The 20432-nt window shown below is 42.4% G+C and overlaps 1 protein-coding gene across 1 annotated transcript in view; it reads left to right on the top strand.

Moving 5' to 3' along the window:
- The window catches only part of SVEP1 (sushi, von Willebrand factor type A, EGF and pentraxin domain containing 1), a 163960-nt gene that overhangs the window by 93308 nt on the left and 50220 nt on the right, over positions 1 to 20432 (top strand). The window contains exons 24-34 of the mRNA XM_037035776.1: positions 728 to 929; positions 4446 to 4603; positions 5519 to 5720; positions 7510 to 7685; positions 10653 to 10777; positions 11737 to 11860; positions 12615 to 12785; positions 17539 to 17712; positions 18118 to 18237; positions 19412 to 19588; positions 19796 to 19880. Coding sequence (XP_036891671.1) covers positions 728 to 929; positions 4446 to 4603; positions 5519 to 5720; positions 7510 to 7685; positions 10653 to 10777; positions 11737 to 11860; positions 12615 to 12785; positions 17539 to 17712; positions 18118 to 18237; positions 19412 to 19588; positions 19796 to 19880 — 1714 coding nt within the window. The remainder of the gene's footprint in view (positions 1 to 727; positions 930 to 4445; positions 4604 to 5518; positions 5721 to 7509; positions 7686 to 10652; positions 10778 to 11736; positions 11861 to 12614; positions 12786 to 17538; positions 17713 to 18117; positions 18238 to 19411; positions 19589 to 19795; positions 19881 to 20432) is intronic.

The raw sequence follows: 20432 nt of genomic DNA, 5'->3' as shown, positions 1-20432 counted from the left end.
TTCCATTCTCCCTGCATTGCCTCAAAGTCCTAGAAACCACCACGGATTGTTACCTGTACTAATGTTATCTATGTTAATGTTCTTGTTTCTGAGGGCCCTCTCCCAAGGTATTGAGAGGTAAAAGGGCACCACGTTTGCAATTTACTTCTAAACAGTTAAGAAAAAATAGTATTTTTGTGTGTGCATTGTATATCTGTAAAGAAAGACAGAGAGATGGAGAGAGAGAAGACAGGAGTTTATATGGTAAAACAGACATTCAAGAAGGAACTAGGGATAAATCATAGAAGATTATATGGCAAATGGATGCTAAATAATATGGTTATATATATATGTGTATATATATATATATATACACACATATATATAATTGATAAAGAGCAAGTCCAAAAAAGAAAATGGACAGTGAAGAAAAAAGTCAGGATCAAAGAAACAGAGGAAAATTTTGAAGTAAATTGTAATTTTATTTTTTAACATTATCTCAATTAGATAACCATTAACTAATGGTAGTTTCAGAAACACATTAGGTAGAAAGAATAGCTTATCAAAAAAGCCATCCAAAAATGACTCACAGAAGCCAGAGCTCATTAAAGAATGGAGCTCACGCCAGTTTGGTAGGCCAGTCTCGGCCTCCACGGCCAAGCGGAATCCTGCAGGAAGCCAGCACTCGGATCGCGGTTCTCCGAAGGGATCACCATGTGGGCTCTCTCTCGTCCTCATCCACGCCCAGGTCTGCACTGTGAAACAGAAGTCGATGAATGCCAGTCAAGCCCCTGCTTAAATAACGCAGTCTGTGAAGATCAGGTTGGGAGGTTCTTGTGCAAATGCCCCCCTGGATTTTTGGGTACCCGGTGTGAAAGAAACGTGGACGAGTGTCTCAGTCAACCGTGCAAAAACGGAGCTGCCTGTAAAGATGGAGTCAATGGCTTCAGGTAAATGACCAGGTGTGGTTCTTTGCACTCTTTTTATTTACGGAACTCTTCAGTGATTCTGTAGTCTTGATGGAGAATTATTTTGAGTCCCAGGTCAGCCATTCCCAAATTCTAGCCCCAAAGTAGGCCACGGCAGAGACTCCCCACTGCCTGAGGTTCTGACTCACTAAGTCTGGTGTAGAATCTGTCATTTTAAAGTAGGCAGACTGCGTGACTTAAATTCCTTGATGGTGGTGGTGCACAGCCCTCTTTGGGAACTGCTGTTCTATGCAGTCATGTCTGTATCCAGGGGAACTGGTTCCTGGACCCCTGCAGATACCCAGATTCATGAATGCTCAAATCCCTTCTATAAAATGGCCTCGTATTTGCATATAACCTACTCACATCCTCCCATATACTTTAAACGGTCTCTAGAGTACTTACAATGCCTATTACGATATAAGTGCTGTGTACATAGTCGTTATGCTGTATTGTTTAGGGGATGATGACATGAAAAAAGTCTGTACATGTGCAGTACAGACCCAACCAGCAACCATCAAATGCCTAATGATGCTGTTTACATCAGCCACAACATAACTTTTTTTAAAGAATATTTTTGATCCACGGTTGTTTGAATCTGCAGATGTGGAACCCGTGGCTATGGAGGGCCAGTGTCCTGGGAAGGCATGAACGATGAAACACTTATACAACAAGCCAATGCGGAAGCACTAGACAAGACTCATTTTCAAGTGTTTTATGTTTTAGCCGGGATTTCCACACTAGATAAATTTAGAAGGAACGGTGCAATGACATTGTACCTGTGCTGGTCTACATTCTGTGTCTGTGGTTTTCAAACAGTGTTTTTTTCATTTAGGTAATCCTTGATTCAAAAGCAATCTGGTATGAATGTAAACAAACAGAATAATAAAGGCCAAGCTTTTGTTACTTGGTTGAAAATAGTAACATTTGTGGGAGGGAAAGACTTTGTCTTCCAGAGGCAGCCCTTAGGGTGCCCATAGAATACAGTTTGAAAACCAGTGCTGTTCTTCTCAGTGTCAAGTCTGCCCTTTCCCGTCCCCTTGCCCTTGCAGGATCTGTGGCTTCTGCAGCACAAAAGCAGACCAGTCTTGTTCATGAAATATCAGGAAACTTTATTGTCCCCAACATGCCACTGGTGCTATAAGATAAAAGCAAAAAAGTAACCCCGTCTGGTGTGGCTTGGTGGATTGAGCTCCAGCCTGTGAACCAAAGGGTCGCCAGTTCAATTTCTAGTTAGGGCACATGCCTGGGGTGCAGTCTGGGTCCCCAGTTGCAGGGTGTACAAGAGGCAACCACACATTGATGTTTCTCTCCCTCTCTTTCTCTATCCTTTCCACTCTCTCTAAAAATACAATAAACAAAATCTTTTCTAAAAAAGCAAACAAAGTCTATCCCAGTTGCAACATTTCCCAGTCCTCTTCGGGTTCAGCCCATTTCCATTACGACGTTCAACAAAGAGCCAGGGCGCTCTCCAGAGAAAGGGGGAGCCAGTTCTGCCAGTGAGACTTTCAGTCTCGAGGTGGACATGGTCTTATCTGCATAGCATCATCTTCCCATAGGCTTTTTACATCTTCCACATACAACACCTACCACAGACAATGAGAAACTTAGAATTGAACAGCAGGATTCTGAGTTCTCCCCAGGGTCCTAAACAACTGATGAATACCAACTTTGTCTGAACCCTAACTGGGGGAGAGGTGAAGGCAACTCTCCTAAGTGAACCTATTTCCTAGACACGGTGATTGGATTGCTACCGACAATACCAAACAAAAGAGGGTAAAGGGAAATTCTAGCCAATACAGACATCATCCAACGCAGAGAACTCAGTAAGGATCCCCCCAGTTCGAACTGATGCCTTCTTTTAAACCCCCAAACATCATTTATTCATAATAGTCACCTTTAGGCCAATATCAAAGAGGTCGCATATGAATAATAAACTAGTTACCATATTAACTGCCACTTATCTGACAAGTCCTTTAAGTTGGCAAATATTTTAGAAATACAGAAAATTACAAAGAATCATAAAAGTCATGCACTCATTGCAGTGATTATCCGACCTTAACATTTGGTATATTTGATTCACATCTTCTGTTTTAAAGAATACGTTCTCAGTGTAGATTTGGAGTCCCTCCAGTACACGCCCCCCCACACAAACACGAGTGTTTCTTCTTCCCCAGTGGTTACCACTGCCCTAAAGTTAGTGCATATCTTCCTCATTCAGAGTTTATATTTTACTACATGTAAGACTCCACAGACAGTATATAGCATTGTTTCACATGTGACATAAATGGTAGAAGACTTTAAATCCTCTTGTGAGTTTTTTTTCAATCACCATTATGTATTATCAAGATTGATACAGTTGGCTTTGGTTTGCTCATTTCAACTGCCGATTAGTATTCCATTGCATGATTATACCGTGGTTTATTCTGCCAGTCTCCTCCCTGCAAACATTCAGAACATAGGGCTGTGAACGTTTGTTCCATGTGCTTTTGTGCACCTGTGCCATCATCGTCTCCTAGACTGTGTATGCAACTAGAAACGAATAGACAGGGCTCTGGGGATGCAGACCCTCGGCTTCCCTTGACATTGTCAAATTGCGTTCTACTTCCAATATGAGCTTTCCCATCTCACAGCATCCTTGTCCGTACCTGACATGAGCAGAGGTAGTTTCCATCCTGATGGGTGTAAGTGGTTTGTTCTGCACAACAGCCATTGTATGGTGTAGTGACTCAGAAGAAGGCACTAGACTGTGTTCAGAATCCTACTCCACCTGTTGGTAACAGGGGCTTTGGCAAATTAGCCTCTCTCAGCCACAGTTTACTCATCTGTAAAATAGAACGATGATCGTTACAAACATTGTTATAAGAATTGGTTAATATAAGTAAAGCCTTCAGAATAGCATATGGGCTTCTCTTTTCTATTTTAATTGTTGTTCAAGTAGAGTTTTCTGCCTTTTACTCTCATCCCAGACCCCCCAGTCCTCCCCGCCCGTTGTTTCTGTCCATGTATCTTTTATACTTGTTCCTGGAAACTCTTCCCCTTCTCTCCTGAAATTCCCTCCCCTCCCCGCTCTGGTCCCTGTCAGCCTGTTCTCTATTTCAGTGTCTTTGGTTATATTTTGCTTGTTTGTTTGTTTTGGCTTATTTTTTTCCTAGCACTTCTATGGGGAGAGAAACTCCCAATATGTGAATACTTCCCCTTGACCAGAACTACCTTGTACTCTATTTTTGCTACCACAACATTTCAAATAAATGTGGTGTTAAATAGGTTTAATTAGATGAATTTTAAAAAGGCAGGGGAGAGCAACAGGGAAAAATTGGGACAATTGTAATAGAACAGCAATAAAAAATGTAAATAACAGTTAAAGCAATGCTTTGATCTGGGAAGTAGGTTTCAGCATTTCGGTTTCTGCAGTCCTTTGAGGCAAGTTCTAAATGGGAGACATCCTCTCAGGCCCTCCTGCAGCTGTTCTGATTGTTACATTTTGTTTTCTTTCAGGTGCCAATGTGCAGCCGGCTTCACAGGGCCACTCTGTGAGCTGAACATCAACGAATGTCAGTCTAACCCGTGTAGAAACCAGGCCACCTGTGTGGATAAGTTAAACTCATACAGCTGTAAGTGTCAGCCGGGATTTTCAGGCAGCAGGTGTGAAACAGGTATGTATGTATGTAGTATTAACTAAATCAGTTTTTACCTGAAACAAGCACTGCCTACATACCCAACACTACAGTGAGCCTTTTATACTTGCTTAATCTTCAGAGCCACCCAATAAACTAGGTAATCTTATCTGCAATAGCACAAATGAGGAAATGGAAACTCGGAGGTGTACCAGGGAAGGGAGAAAACTGCATTTGGCAGGACTCTTCACATTCTGCATGCTTAGAAGGGACACTCGGATAAGCCATTTGATTGAAGAGGTCACAGGCCACGGACATGTTTGAGAATCAATGCTCAGCTGCTTTCTCAGCACTGGGGTCTTGTAACTGTAGGACTTTCTTAGTGAGTGAAGTATGCAAGGTTGGGGCAGAGCTGAATTGGTCGTGAAATAGGAACAAGCCACAGCCCTGATAAATGGCATTATCAGGTGAAAAGGGTAGTGGTTTCTTTTTGTGTGTACCTTATTCTCACTTTCAACGATCTCATCTAGATCATTGAAAGTGAGAAAGTAGGGACAGAATGGTGCCCTTCAGTTCATTTTACCGCTCCTTCTCTCCCGAGTCAGTTAATCCTCTCTACGGGTCGTTCTCAGTAGCATCCGGACATATTTCGTGTCTTTCATCTTTAATGACTCTCCAGTCCCACCTCGCCTTCCACTACCACGTTTCTCTGCTTCCTTTCATTACTGAGTATTTTCCTATCTTAGATAGTCACCGACTATTTTATTTTTTAAAAACAACATGTTTTAAATTTTGTAAATAACATATTTTTAGCTTTTTAAGCTGCTTCTCAGATCATCATATTTCCTGAAATGGCTTCTTCAACAATTGTACCATGCACCTACTGCTTACTTTAGACAACTGAAATGTGTTTTGCAACTGCCATGGTCTGCACACTTTTCTTATTTGTTGCAGAACAGTCTACGAGATTTAACCTGGATTTTGAAGTTTCCGGTATCTATGGTTACGTCATCCTAGATGGCGTGCTTCCATCCCTCCGTGCTGTCACCTGCGCCTTCTGGATGAAATCCTCTGACGTCAACAACTACGGCACACCGATCTCCTATGCACTTGAGAATGGCAGTGACAATACCTTCCTCCTGACCGATTACAATGGGTAAGTGGAAGTGTCAGGGAGTCTGTGCTTTGGACTGTATCCTGGCACCAGTGAGATCTGACGTGAGGGATGGGGAGTAGGGGAGCCAGGTGCTGTAGGAGAACATCAGGGTGGTGATAATCAGTTAGAGCATGTGGACAGCTTCTGTAAGCAGGCAGTTTTCATGATAACACTTTATGCATCTGTTTTTCTATTTCCTAAGTATTTCCTTGGCATTTTGCTAAGTACTAATAGTCGCTAAATACTTCATTCAATTTTCACTATGTCCTGAGGAACTCATGCCCATGTTACATACAGTAAAAGAAAGTTCAAAGAAACTAAATGATTTTCCCCAAGTGTCACATTCTGGGCGTGGAAGAAACAAGTCTCAAATTCTGACTCTTAAGACTGTCACTCCTTCTTTTACTTATCAGGGCTTCCAGAGGTCAAGGCATTTCGGTGACAATGGTGACCTGTTGGAGACACGTGTATTGAGTATCAGTCAGTCTACACACTTGGGTTGCAAGATGACATTTCTTTTTTCTTTTGGGATCAATACATTTGAATTGCAGGGCTCCATTCCTCTGGGATGTTAGAACTCTCCACCTCAGTTACATCCCTGCTTTCTTTCCTACTGAGTGTTTTATTTATTTTAGATTCTTGCAGGTTAATAATAAAACACACCGAGTTTTGCTAAAGACCCACAGACTTGGACAGGACTTCCATCATTGGTCATCTGTCCATACTACCTGTCACTGAGCTGCCCATCGCCTCAGCTCTGTGGTCCCCTCAGAACCACTGCTCTTTGTCACATGTGGCATACGTAGCAAGGCTGAGGTTTATACCTTCAAGTGAGATAGATCCTGTGGTTTGTCACATGGCCAGTCCTCTGAGATGCAACCAAATTCATGACTGATTGCTGCTGAGCTGATTGCAAGCCTCAAAGACCCACTGAGCTCTCTTTCCTCTCCTCAGCCCATGGGACTCTCACTACTCTGGTGGGAAATCTTCCCATCCTCAAACCCTATTCTTCTTAGTAGACTTGAACTTTCAGAAACACAATTCAAGAAATTTGCAAAAACTTCCTCGAAGGCAAAAAATGTAGAGAGAATCTGTGGCCTGCTTGATTAGGAGAAGGAAAATGGGAAAACACAGAAGGGAAACAATATTATAAAAATATTATTTTATCCTAAAGATCTTGGAATAGGGCTGAGAAGATGTTGGGAGAGATATTCAATAAATTATTATCTTCCTTACTGGTTTTCCCCCATCTTTTTTGTTTATCCATGGCGTTTGAAGCTATTATACTTTAAACAGCTGATGGTCTTTGACATTTCCCTAAGTGACATGGTTGTTGGAACCCTCTTATAGTCGGTCACCTTTGTGACAGCTTTGACAACAGAGACAGAGTTGTTTTCCGAAGTCTGTTCCTGATCTTAGAAACATACATTTTACAAGGAGGCAACCAATCAGTGCTCACACAGCTCTCATTCCCCGCATTCCCGACTCACACTCTCCAGAAGAGACAGTGGGTGGATCTCAAACCGGACCAGCATGGCTCAGCTTATCCTGTCTTTTGCCCAGCACGCCGTGTTTATGAAACATAAATATTCAGTGAGCTGAAGTAAAGGTTAATTAGCAAGTCAGATCTGCTTCTGTGAAATATGACCAAAGGGAGAAAAAGAAGTAATTACAAAGTGCTTTACCTGCATGAAAAGAAAAACAAAGAAAAGAAAAAAACAGTAGCATGCCCCAGAGGTGGGATGACATGATGTGGCTGATGCCTGTGTCCCCTGGAATCTCTCCACAGCTGGGTTCTTTATGTGAACGGCAAGGAAAGGATAACCAATTGCCCCTCCGTGAATGACGGCAGTTGGCATCATATTGCGATCACCTGGACGAGTGTGGACGGAGCCTGGAAAGTCTATATTGACGGGAAGTTGTCAGACCGTGGTGTGGGGCTCTCTGTTGGTTCGCCCATACCTGGTATGTCTTAGCCAAAGAAATATAAGGTGCTAAACACTGGAGGTGGTGGTGCTTAGGTGTACTTGGAATTTGCCAGCTTTGTTGTCTTTGGTTTTAGACAAAGGTCAATGATTATCTTTTTATTGACTACGCCCTGATTATCCAGGCTGTACATGGTGAGAAGCTTTTTTTTAGGTGAGCTTCTTGCTTCTCTGTGTAAGAGGTGCCTTTGGAGTCTTTAGTAAGACTGCTCAGGAGCTCTCTGTGCTGATAGTGGGTGGGTACCAAACTGTCTTCCAAGGGGTATTTTAATTGCTGATGTTTTCTGTTTGTTGGTTTTGTTTTCATTTTGTTTTCTGGTTACTATACACAGTATACAAGTATTTCCACTATACAAGCTGAAACATTCATAATAGCTATCAGACTTTTGTGTTCTTTTTCCAAATAGAACCCAAACTCTCTTCCAAAACTCAAACTTTCTTCTAAAAATACTTTTAGAAATGTATTCAAAGTTTTAGTTTAAAGGAATACAAAACCATTAGGCAATCCAGGGTTCTCAGCATCGTATATGGCAGGAAGCTTGCTCTATCTTAATTCTTCTATAACATATGTCAAATGAGGAGGAATGAATGGATAGCAGTTTTCTTCAGCAAATATAGAAACATTGCCAGTGTTTCAAAGGGAAATGGCATTATCAGGTGAAATGGGTGGTGGTTTCTTTTTGTGTGTAACTTATTCTCACTTTCAATGATCTCGTCTCTGGGTGATGGGGGGTAGGGGACTTCTGTTTTCTTCTTTATTCTATTCTGATAGTTTCATAATACCCATGCATTTCACTTATGCTTTAGAAAAGAACATTTGTAGGATTAAACACTGAGAGAAGAGTGAAAAGTGAGTAAAAGGAATGGGGGAGAAAAGGAAACTGTAATAGTATCTACCCAGGGAGATGGTCGTCTGACCACAAAGTAAGAATGAATTGAGGTCCATAAATATTGCAAAGCTCAATTGACAGCGCTCAGTGAATGGCTGGTTTCAGCTTGGATGACACAGTTTATTGAAGAGCCTGTGAGCTAACATAGGAGTCCTAGGGAAAGCGCAATCATCAGAGGAAGAGTTGGGGCAGATCGTGTATTTGGTTTTAGACATAGTGAGTTTGAATTCTAATCACAGGAATACATGCAGCTAAAAACATAGGTTGATGGAACTTTATGAGTAAATCAAATGGACAAGGTTGTTTTTAGTGACAAGGTGTGATTGGCAAGGATTCATTCAGCATGGCGGATGCAGAATGCTGGCAGGTGTGTAAATGGATAACAGCCTTTCTGGGAAGCAATTTAAAAATTTTCATCAATAGCCTTAAAGAAACTCCTTGCATGCAATCAACAATTCAACCACCAGGAACAAAATGTTTACATGTTAATATATTTATCTCTGTGTAGCCAATTAGAAGTGGCCGTGAAATTAATGAAGCAAATTATACACTCTTGTACATTCATATGATAAAACAGCTGTCAAAACCCATGAAATGAAAACAGGTTCAAGAAGAAAAGCAAATTTGAAACATCATGTGTAATGTGATCCACAGTTGTGTGTTTTAAAATATTACACACACAAACAATAACCTAGAAGGAAATACAAAAACTATTAAATGATTATTTCTGAGTAGGGTAATTCTTTATACTTTTTCCCCCCAAATTTCCTTTTACGTTTATTTATTGATTTTTAATGATTAATTTTATAAGAAAAGGATGTAGGTTGGAAAATCACAAAAGAGGGTCCCCAGACACTGGTTAGTAGGTGGGTGGGATCAAGTAGGGAGGACAACTGAAGGCAGAGAGCAGGCCAGGGTGGGGGCCTGGGTGCGCCAGCATCTGGCAGGCAGGCAGAGAAGGGAGCAGAAAGGTTGGTTCCAAGAGAGCCAGGAGAGGATGCTGTCATGGAAACCAAGTGCCATCAGTAAGGCTCCTGGTAGGAAGCAGGTGGCACACACAAGGAGGATAACTGAAGAGTTGAAGGAAGGGACTATTTTCAAAGGTGTGATCAGACTTAAGAGAACCAAACCATGGAAGTAGAAAGTAGAGCACCCCCTGGCTGTCAACAGTGGAAAGTCATCAGGGATGGGCCTGAGGGGACTAGGACTGGAGAGCCAAGTTGCCAGAACCGAGGCAAACCTGTAGCAATGGAGAGAAATTGCCCAATGGGAACAATGGTGTTAGACCAAGGAAGGCAGCCACTGCCCTCTGCTGCCTCAGAGGAAAGTATCCAGGGTATTAAACTTCCTAACCCTATTTTCTTCCCTCGGGCTCGTCCTCCTGTTGGCCACACACAAACAGAAGCCAAAGGGAGAAGGAAATGAGGTGGTGTGGTCCATAGGTGTCAACCTTCGGGGACACAGAGCAGAGTGGAGAAGGGTGGAGGTCAGTTCTGGAGAGACAGACACAGACCACCCAGTACAACAGGGCAGGCAGTCAAGGAGAATGAAAAGTCAGTAGAAACACAATACAGAGAAATCACCAGAGGTGAAGATTGAAGAGTTTCCATTAGAGTTAGCAACTAGGCAGCCACTGGCAACTTTAGAAGGCTCCTTGGAGTCGGTGATAGCAATGTGAGCATCGTGGGGTTCAGAATAAGAAGATAAAGACCAGCAACTGGTAGTCTGTCATGGAGGGTAATTTCCTAAAAAAAAAGCAGGCAAAATCGGACTTAGTATTTGTTGACATGAAATTTTATATGCATATACATATATAGATATGGTTTTATAGTTAAATGCTTATAAATCCAATACAATATTTAAATTGAACCATATTTTAACTTGTTATACAAAGCATTGAATTTGTCCTTATTGTTGAAACGTGCAGTCACTGTAGATAATTGAGCTTTTTAGTAGTTTCCCCTGATATGTTTGCATTGGCTGTGCTTTTATTAAGTTAGCATTTTAGGAATAACACTCAGACCAGTTTCCCCCCCTTTTTTCCCTCCTCTCTCTAGGTGGTGGCGCATTGGTTCTTGGGCAAGAGCAAGACATAAAAGGAGAGGGATTCAACCCAGCAGAGTCTTTTGTGGGTTCCATAAGCCAGCTCAACCTCTGGGACTATGTCCTGACTCCACAGCAGGTCAATTCCATTTTCAGTGTATGACAGTAATGAGCTACAAAGGTACAAACCTTGTGACAATGTGAACAGCCTAATGATGCCATGTCGTACTGTAACCTCTGGGTTTTCAGAATTTGCCACCCATGTCATTTGAGGCTATGGTCGTAGACTGGACCAGGCAGAGGTTATCTGTAGTAACCTTCGATAACTCTCCTTCTCTGTTTCTGGGTGATGTTTTTACATTTTATTGGACATGATTATTTTTTTAAAGTCTTGTCATTTCGGAGCTGGAAAAAACCATAGAGAATGATACTTCCAACCCTTCTGACTAAATATGCAGAAAGTCAGGGGTGGCATTAGATTGTGCAGATGAGCTAGTGGTTAAAGTCAGTCTGCAGCCCAGTGGCCTGGGTTCAAACCCGTTTTCCCACGAACCTGTCATGATGATTTTGAACATGTTACTCCCTCTCTCTAAGCTGTAGGTTGGTTGGTTGGTTTTATCTATGAAGGTAAACAGAACCGTGGAGTGCAGTTTGGGAAGGATTAAGATGTGTAATCGTCGTGGTGTAGTTTGACTCACAGCAAGGGCTTGATAAATGCTTGCTCTTTTTGTTAGAGACAGAACTTGACCAAGCCTTCACTGCCTCAACTTAAATCAGAGATAGAAGGGCAGGAGAATGGAGAGGGGGGACCCCTAACACCTTCACGCACTGCAGACCTTTAGATGGGTTCTATGTGTAGAATTTCCGAATTTCCAGCAACTGGGAGAGATCTGGAAGAGGTAATGATGGGGGTAGAGAAGAGAGGGAGAGGGCAGAGGGTTCTCCTGTTGCCCTGAAGTCGTACCATACAAAAGCCTGCTTCCCCGTCACCCAACCCCAGATCTGCAGGTGTGTTTTATAGGGCTAAACTGAGATACGATAGCTCCCTCTCAGTGAAACAAGTAAGGCTTATCTAATGGTGTGTTTTTAAACTTTCAGGTGAAATCATTGGCTACCTCATGCCCAGAGGAACTCGCTAAAGGAAACGTGTTAGCCTGGCCTGATTTTCTGTCGGGAATCATGGGGAAAGTCAAGATCGATTCCAAGAGCATCTTCTGTTCTGGTTAGAGTTTCCTTCTTCCATAGATTCTGCTGTCTCTTGACAGCTCTGGGGTTTTCTAGCAAAAGGACATGATTTGAAAATCTCTGTTAGTCAAAGAGTGTGTGTCTACTAGTCATTTGTTTAATTAGTAAGTCCTTTTTACCCCACCTCATCCAAAGGATTTTTTTCACTACTTAAATACATTCTGTGTAACAAAGTACAAGTGTACAAATTGATTGTGGAACGAAGTCGGGCAAGGGTGGAGAGAGATAAGGAAAACAGGATGAGCAGATAAATGAGGTTCATTGTTTGCCCCCTGCAGTCCCATCCTCCCACCTGGGGTGGGTGCCCTCTCAGGACGGCACCTGCACCTACCAGTGGGTGTCCAGGGGCAGGTGACATAAAGGACATTACTGCCCACACCCCGAATAGTCAAGCTCTGAATGATCCAAAGTGCCTCCTAACTTTCAGTGTCTTTGACCTGAGGTCCTGAAGCAGTCCTATAATGTATTATTTTTTGTTACTTATAAGAACCTTTTATTCATATTCCTAAAATGCTGTTTTGTCCTTTAAAAACATTTAGCAGATTCTGCTGAAAGAGGGGAAGTTGTTTGTTGATTTGAAGAATTCTTTTCTAGTAATTTTGCTTGCCAGTGATTTTCGTATCAGTAGACTGGCGCTCAGGTGCTGATACTACTTATAATTAGAAAGCCTTCACCTAGTCCTACCACGCTACGTTGCTGACAAGCTCTGTGCCTGTGTTCTCTTCCCTCAGATTGCCCGCCATTAGAAGGGTCCATACCTCATCTGAGAACTACATCAGTAGACTTAAAGCCAGGCTCCAATATCAGCCTCTTCTGTGATCCAGGCTTCCAGATGGTCGGGAACCCTGTGCAGTACTGTCTGAATCAAGGACAGTGGACACAGCCGCTCCCTCACTGTGAACGTGAGCTGCCCCTATTGGAGGCATTTTAGTGGCCCTTGGAATATACTGGAACCATGAGAGCACTTTTCAGGAATGCTCTATAAAAGCTAGGCACTTCACAGCTGCAAATAAAGAAAATATTTATTGAACGCTTCCTTTGTGCAGTGAAGCCTGGGGGCTGGGTACCCTGGGGGAGGTGGGCGATGAAGATCCGAAGCGACCACCACTTGGGCACAGGAACTGGGTGGGAGGAAAAGACGGGCATGGGGGCTGAAACTCGAGGGAGGGGGTCCTTGCTGGGTGGGAAAACAGGAAGGCATCTCTTGAGTTGGGTGCATCCATTCATTTATTTAGTCCACAATTTTTAAAGTACCTAGTATGTGCTAGACAGCAATTGGGGAAAAAGTCCCTCTTATGAAGTTTACAATGTAGAAGAGGCAAAAAATAACAAGGAAATATAATACTATTTGTTTACATTAAGTAAGAAACAGCAAGGGCCAGAAATAAGGGGTATAAAGAAAAGTAGAGCCGGGTAGGGAAATACAGAGTGAGGGGGTTGGGTGGGAGCAGGACCGCTCTTGTAGACGGGATTATCAGAGATGTTTCTCCATGGCGACCGTTCCCACCTGGCGTGCCATTATCTTTCCGTTGCTTGTATGTCTACTCCCACCAGGTAGTAAGGTCTCCAGAGCAGAGATTTTGTCTGTTCAGTTCATTACAGTAACCGCAGCACCTAGGACCGTGTCCAGACAGCGAGACCTCCATAATTTTTTTCTAATAATATTTTTTCAATTACTGTGGATGAACAATTTTATATTAGTTTCAAGTGTACAGCCCAGTGATTGAACACTTATGTCATTTAGAAAGTGATCACCCTGGTAAATCTAATACCTGTCTGGCACCATACAGAGTTATAACAATATTACTGACTATATTCCCTATGCTGTACTTTACATCCCTGTGACCATTTTGTAACTGCCCATTTGTACTTCTTTATCTCGTCACCTCTTTCACTCAGCCCCCAAACTCCTTCCCCTTTGTCAACCGTCAAAATGTTTTCCGTGTCTATGAATCTGTTTCTATTTTGTTTATTTTGTTCTTTAGATTCTGCATATAAGTGAAGTCCTATGGTATTTGTCTTTCTCTCTCTGACTTGTTTTGTACAGCATAATAGCCTCTAGGGCCATCTGTGTTTTCACAAATGGTAAGATTTTAATCTTTTTTACGGCCAAGTAATAGTCCATTGTATATATGCATCACATCCTCTTTATTCATTTGTTTGTTGATTGGACACTTAGGTTGCTTCTATAGTTTGGCTATTGTAAATAATGCTGCAATGAACATATGAGGGGGAGCCCAGGAAAAACCAGAACTGTCTTCCGGAGGGCAGGTTCCTTGTAGTACAGGCTTCCCCCACTGGTTGAGTGTTCTAGGAACCCCTCTGTATCAATGTACTAGCTGGCATTATTGTGAGAGGTTGCGTTCGGCTTCAATGAATTTTTTAATGAAAACTCAACACGTTTGCCAGCTTCATGATGGGTGATTTACTAATGCACCTGCCCACACCGTATTGAGTGCTCAGAAGTTTTTGACCAAAAATGGCATGGCTCCTGTGCCCCAACCTCTCTATTCACCCAATTTTGCCCTGAGAGATGTTTTTTTTCCCCCCTGGATGAAATGTTTCCCCAGAGGGGAACATTTTGCCAATGTGGGAGGGGCATAACAAAAAATAGCAGAAGTACTAAAAGACATCAAAATTGACGAGTTCAAAAACTATTTTGAGCAGTGGAAAAAACGTCTCGATAGGTGCATTGCATCAAATTAAGGGCTCTTTGAAAGTGACTGAGGCTTAAATATATAAGAACTAATACAGAATTTTTAATAAATAAATTCTAGTATGGGTGCATATGTCTTTTTGAATTAGTGTTTTGGGTTTTTCAGATAAATAGCCAAAAGTAGAATTGCTGGGTCCTGCTATTTTCTTATGATATAAGTGTTTTTGCCCCAGCTTTTTATTTTCATTTTCTAGAACTATCTGCTCCATTCATTTACTTTCAGTCTGTGTGTGACTTTTGATCTGAAGTGGGTCTATTGTAGACAGTATGTGTGTGAATCTTGTTTTCTGATTTTTTTGGCTGCACTGTGTCTTTCGATTAGAGCATTTCACCCATTTGCATTTAAAATAATTGTTGATAGACATGTATTTATTTCCATCTTATAGTTCCTATTATTTATCCCTTCTCTTCTTCTTAAAGAAGATCATTTATCATTTCTTGTAACAGGTTTATGAAGTCCTTTAGCTTTTTCTTGTCTGGGAAGCTCTTCATCTGTCCTTTGATTCTGAATGACAGCTTTGCTGAGTAGAGTCATCCTGATTTTAGGTCCTTGCTTTATGTCACTTTGAATGTTTCATGCCAGTCCTTCCTGGCCTGCAAGGTGTCTGTTGAGAAATCCGCTGACAGTCTTATGGGAGCTCCCTTGTAGCAACTAACTGATTTTCTCTTGCTGCTTTTAAGATTCTCTCTCTGTCTTCTATCTTTGGCATTTGAAGTATGATGTATGTTGGTGTGGGCCTTTTTCGGTTCATCTTGTTTGGGACTCTCTGCACTTCCTGGACTTGTGTGCCTATTTCCTTCCCCAAGTTAGGGATGTTTTCTGTCATTGCTTTTTCAAATAGGTTTTTAATTCCTCACTCTCTTCTCCTTCCAGCACCCCATGATGCAAACATTGGTATATTTGATGTTATCCCAGAAGCCCCTTAAACTATTCTCATTTGTTTTGGATTATTTATCTTTTTGTTCTTTTAATTGGGTGTTTTCTGCTAGTTTATCTTCCAAATCCCCAATTCAGTCCTTTGCTTCATCTAATCTCCTGAAGATTCCTTCTGGTATATTCTTCATTTCTGACTGGTCCTTTTTTCTGTTTCCTATTTCCATCTTTATGTTTCCTATCTCTTTGTTGTAGTTCTCACTGAGTTGATTTATTCTTCCCCTAAGTTCATTGAGCCTCCTTATAACCAGTATTTTGAACTCTGCATCTGGCAGGTTTTGTTTACTTCTTCTGCTGGAGTTTTGTCCTGTCCTTTCATTTGGAATGTATTTACTTGTCTCTTCATTTTGGCTGCTTCCCCCTGTTTGTTCCTGTGTATTAGGTAGAGCTACTACATCTTCTGGTCTTGGTAGAGTGACCTTCTGTAATAGGTGCCCTGTGGAGCCCAGTGGTACAGGCTCCCTGGTCACCCAAGCAGGGCACCCCATGTGTGCCCCCCACCAAGTTGGGCTATGAGGACCCTCTTGTTGTAGTTACGCTTTGATAACTGTTGGCATGTCAGCAGGAGGGATCACATCCAGATCATTTGGCAACAAGAACTGGCTGCAACTATAATAAAGGAGAACTGCTGTGTAGGGACCCACCCCATGGAGCAGGACTCACTTCAGTGGGGCTCTGGTGCCCACTGAGTCTGCCTGCTCGTGGAGGTGGTTGGGTGGTGCTCTGGTGTGATGTGAAGATGTTCACTGGATGCTCTGGTTCTGGGGCTTCCTGGGAAGTACAGGCTGAGGTCAACAGCTGCCTGTGCCTGCCCGGGACCACCTGGCATGAGCTACAAAGTGATCTGCTGATGGTTGCTACTTGTTCTGGGGTTGGAGGTGCACAGGAGAGCCTAAGCTGTAAACTGAGGCTGGGTGCTGCTAATACCAGGTTTGGGGAACTTAGCAAGAGGTGCAGAGTACCCCAAGGCCAGATGTTGTTTGTTTGAGAACCCCAAGGCCAGTCACAATCTCTCTCTTGTGACTTTAGAGAGATTTTAGGAATGTCTAAAGTGTGAACCACGACAGGCCATTTGTATGGAAACGTCACTGTAAATGGTGTGGGTTGGTCTGAGAATATTGGATGGGGTGAGGTCTCAGCAAATCACCAGGGAGGAGTGAACAGTATTAACCGGGTTGATGGAGACCCAGATAAGGGGCTGGCCTCTGCCAGCACTTCTATCTGGGAGAAAGCTGCTCCTTCAGCCCTTGCCCTGAAGCCAGATAACTGAGTCCTTTCCGTTTGTCTTTGGTGCCCTTTGAGCTACTGCCCCAGTGCTGGAGGTCAGAGGGAGTGAGTCTGAGTAAGTCTGGGCACAGGTCCTTTAACAGAAAGGGCTGTAGAAAACCTTTGTCTCACTCAGCCACAATCCCCACTAGTTTTTATAGCCAAAAGTTATGAAGCTTCCCTTTCTTGCTCTAGAACCCTGGGCTGGGGGGGTGGCAAATAAGGGGCTGAGACCCCTTGCTCCTTAAGGGGGAGCTCTGCAGCCAAGATACCCTCCCGATTATTCACCGCCACACGTGGGTGTGGTACCAGTCAGTTCTGCCTCCCCGACTGTCTCACCAGTTTTGCTGTGGCTTTTTCTTTATATCCTTAGTTATAGGACATCTGTTCAGCTAGACTTAGGGTGGTTCTCAGTAATGATTGTTCTGTACTTTCATTACAATTTTGATGTGGTCATAGGAGGATGCAAGTACCATGTTAACCTACTTCACCATTTTAATTGGAAGCCTCCATAAAAACTTTTAAATGACTGAATTGCATGCCTGCTCTGAGCCAGAGTGGGATGTGCTGGATCCTGGGGGCACAGGCATGGCTACAAGCTGCTACCACCCCTAGGAAACTCTCAGTGAATGCTTATAGGCAATGAAAAATGCATGCTTGACTACACGTTCAGTATATGCAAAATATTCTTTGCACATTTAGTTTGCAATGTGATTGTGTTCTTCTGGTCACATTACAGGCATTAGCTGTGGGGTACCACCCTCTTTGGAGAATGGCTTTTATTCAGCCGAGGACTTCCACGCTGGCAGCACAGTGACCTACCAGTGCAACAGTGGCTACTATCTGTTGGGTGATTCAAGGATGTTCTGCACGAATAATGGGAGCTGGAATGGCATCTCACCGTCATGCATTGGTGAGATAGACCTTGGCAGTTACTGTGTTGAGTTGTTCCAGTTCTGTGGGAGATAGTCGTCCCATATTTTTGAGACTCTGTTGTGGTACTCCTTTGTTCACGTCGTCTCGTCCCAGTAAGCTCCGGGCAAACCATAATGGCAAAGCAGCTGTCCTCGGAGGTGCCGAAAATGTTTTAAATTTTTGCCAGGCTCCATATTAAGAGTATCTGTTCTTCTACTTACCCACCTATATGCTAGGGAAATAATAGCTTTCATTGTATATCTGCAATGTCACAGAGACTACTATCCTGAAATTTTATATAGAAAAATAGAGTGTCATGCAGAAAGTGATCCACACTGATTTAAAAATAAGAACACGTGATTGATGCATGAGAAAAATCGACTTTGATCTGCCCTCATTCCAGATGTTGATGAATGTGCACTTGGGTCAGACTGTAGCAAGTACGCTTCCTGCCTGAACACAAATGGATCCTACACCTGTGTGTGTCTCCCTCTCTATACAGGGGACGGCAAACACTGTGCAGGTAACTCGTATTCATGTACCTGGGAAGGTTATTTCAATGTGTTACTCAGGTATATATTTACACTGTATTTTCTTTGAAAATGAGATACTATTTCCAACCTTTAAGGGAAGATGGAGAAGATAAAGTACCTTTAAAAAGACCCACAAGTAAAAACTAAAGGGCCTTTAAATTAGCACCGTGTCTCCCCCAAACTCCCAGTTGCTGAATAACAAAACTGAGAGCCAACTGGATCTCCAGACTGTTAAAGAACTGCCTGCATGGTAGAAGAGTAATTGTGAATTTAGAAATATAACCGATGGCTTCCACTGCCTGTTTAAAAACAAAGATGCATTATCACATCTTTATCATTGGTATCTTTCCTCTGTCTCGGCCACACAGAGTAATATCATTGGGAAAAAGTGGACATCTTGCCTTACAAGTGGACATCTCTAGATTTTGTGAAAGCTTTGATAGTATCTCTCAACCCATTGATATTTTTCTACATTTATTGTGAGAAAATAAAGGAAACAATAAAGAGAAATTGTCAAAATCCAATCTTATAATTGCATTGACTTTTTGAGAGCGTTTCAATTAAAGTCTTTGGCTTTTACAGCCAAAATGCTCTCTGGAAAGATTGAATCAATATATCTTCCTTTTAAAAGAATTCAATATTATAGTCCCTTCTGCTACTCAAAGCTAGCCCCAATTGTCCCTTTAACTTATTTCCCTTCCTAAAAGTGATGACTGACCCCCAATTTGCATGTAACAGGGACTCACGAGCTGTAGTCTGTTTGAGAAGTCTGGGGCTTCTCTTAAATGTCCTCTGGGCCAGCTGGAGAGAAGGTCAGTTACTCTTAAAACATGGGTATGAGTTAGGGGAAGTCAAAGGGGCTGAATCCTTGTGAAGCCGTGCCCGGCTCCACCACTCCTTCCTGATAAACAGCTCCCTTTTTGGCCAGATGAATTTTGTATATCTGTTGTTAGTTGTTGCTGTTTCAAAATATTGTTTAAATGCCTATCAATTTTCTGATCTAATCATTCAGGATCTCCCTGGCTTTCATGTGTCTCCCTTCAAAAGCCAGTTGTTTTGTTTTGTGTTTGCTGGATGTAACTGGTACCTTACCTATAGTGGAATTATTGAATGGTTGTGTGAAAGCCATTTATTCCTCCCCCAAAACCCTTTCTCCATTCCAAGAACCTATAAAATGTCAGGCTCCAAGAAATCCAGAGAATGGCCACTCATCTGGTGAGATTTACACAGTGGGTGCCGAAGTCACATTTTCATGTGAAGAAGGACACCAGCTGAATGGAGCCACCAAAGTCACGTGTTTAGAGTCTGGAGAATGGAGTCATCCGATACCAGATTGTGAAGGTACGATCAGTGTGTTCCCCACGTTCATGGTGTTCAGCAGTCCTAGACATTGGAGGGGTAGAAATGTCAGGGGTTATATTGTGTCAACGTTTTTGGTGTTTAAAAATCTACTAGGCTCATACTGAAACATGAGCTGCCCTTGAACTTTGAGAGATTCTGCACACATTGACTAAGAAAAGCCATGCTGTTGGTTTTCCCTTCTCTAAGCTGTTTCCTGTGGAACACCAGCTGTTCCCGCAAATGGCAGCGTGAATGGATCGGCGTTTACCTATGGCAGTAAAGTGATGTATAGGTAAGTGTCTGAGATTGAAAGTACGTTGTAGAAGTGGTTGGTGAAATGCTGGTGGTGATAATACTGGAAGAAAGGAGGAAGAGTAATCCCAGAAGATGGTTTTGAAGTAATATGGAAATAATTGAATTGTATGTAGAATGAAGAAATTGAATCCAATAATCAATCTCCATCTGTCCTTTGTTTCTGAATGACAGCTTTGCTGAGTAGAGTCATCCTGATTTTAGGTCCTTGCTTTATGTCACTTTGAATGTTTCATGCCAGTCCTTCCTGGCCTGCAAGGTGTCTGTTGAGAAATCCGCTGACAGTCTTATGGGAGCTCCCTTGTAGCAACTAACTGATTTTCTCTTGCTGCTTTTAAGATTCTCTCTCTGTCTTCTATCTTTGGCATTTGAAGTATGATGTATGTTGGTGTGGGCCTTTTTCGGTTCATCTTGTTTGGGACTCTCTGCACTTCCTGGACTTGTGTGCCTATTTCCTTCACCAAGTTAGGGATGTTTTCCCTACATATGATATGGTCATCATATGTAGAACCCTTAAGTGTCAGCAACCTAT

Source organism: Sturnira hondurensis, unplaced genomic scaffold (genome assembly GCF_014824575.4).
Source record: "Sturnira hondurensis isolate 20B ecotype Veracruz unplaced genomic scaffold, ASM1482457v3 Scaffold0022566, whole genome shotgun sequence".
In the NCBI taxonomy this organism is placed as follows: Eukaryota; Metazoa; Chordata; class Mammalia; order Chiroptera; family Phyllostomidae; genus Sturnira; species Sturnira hondurensis.
This window is presented reverse-complemented; position numbering and strand designations above follow the sequence as displayed.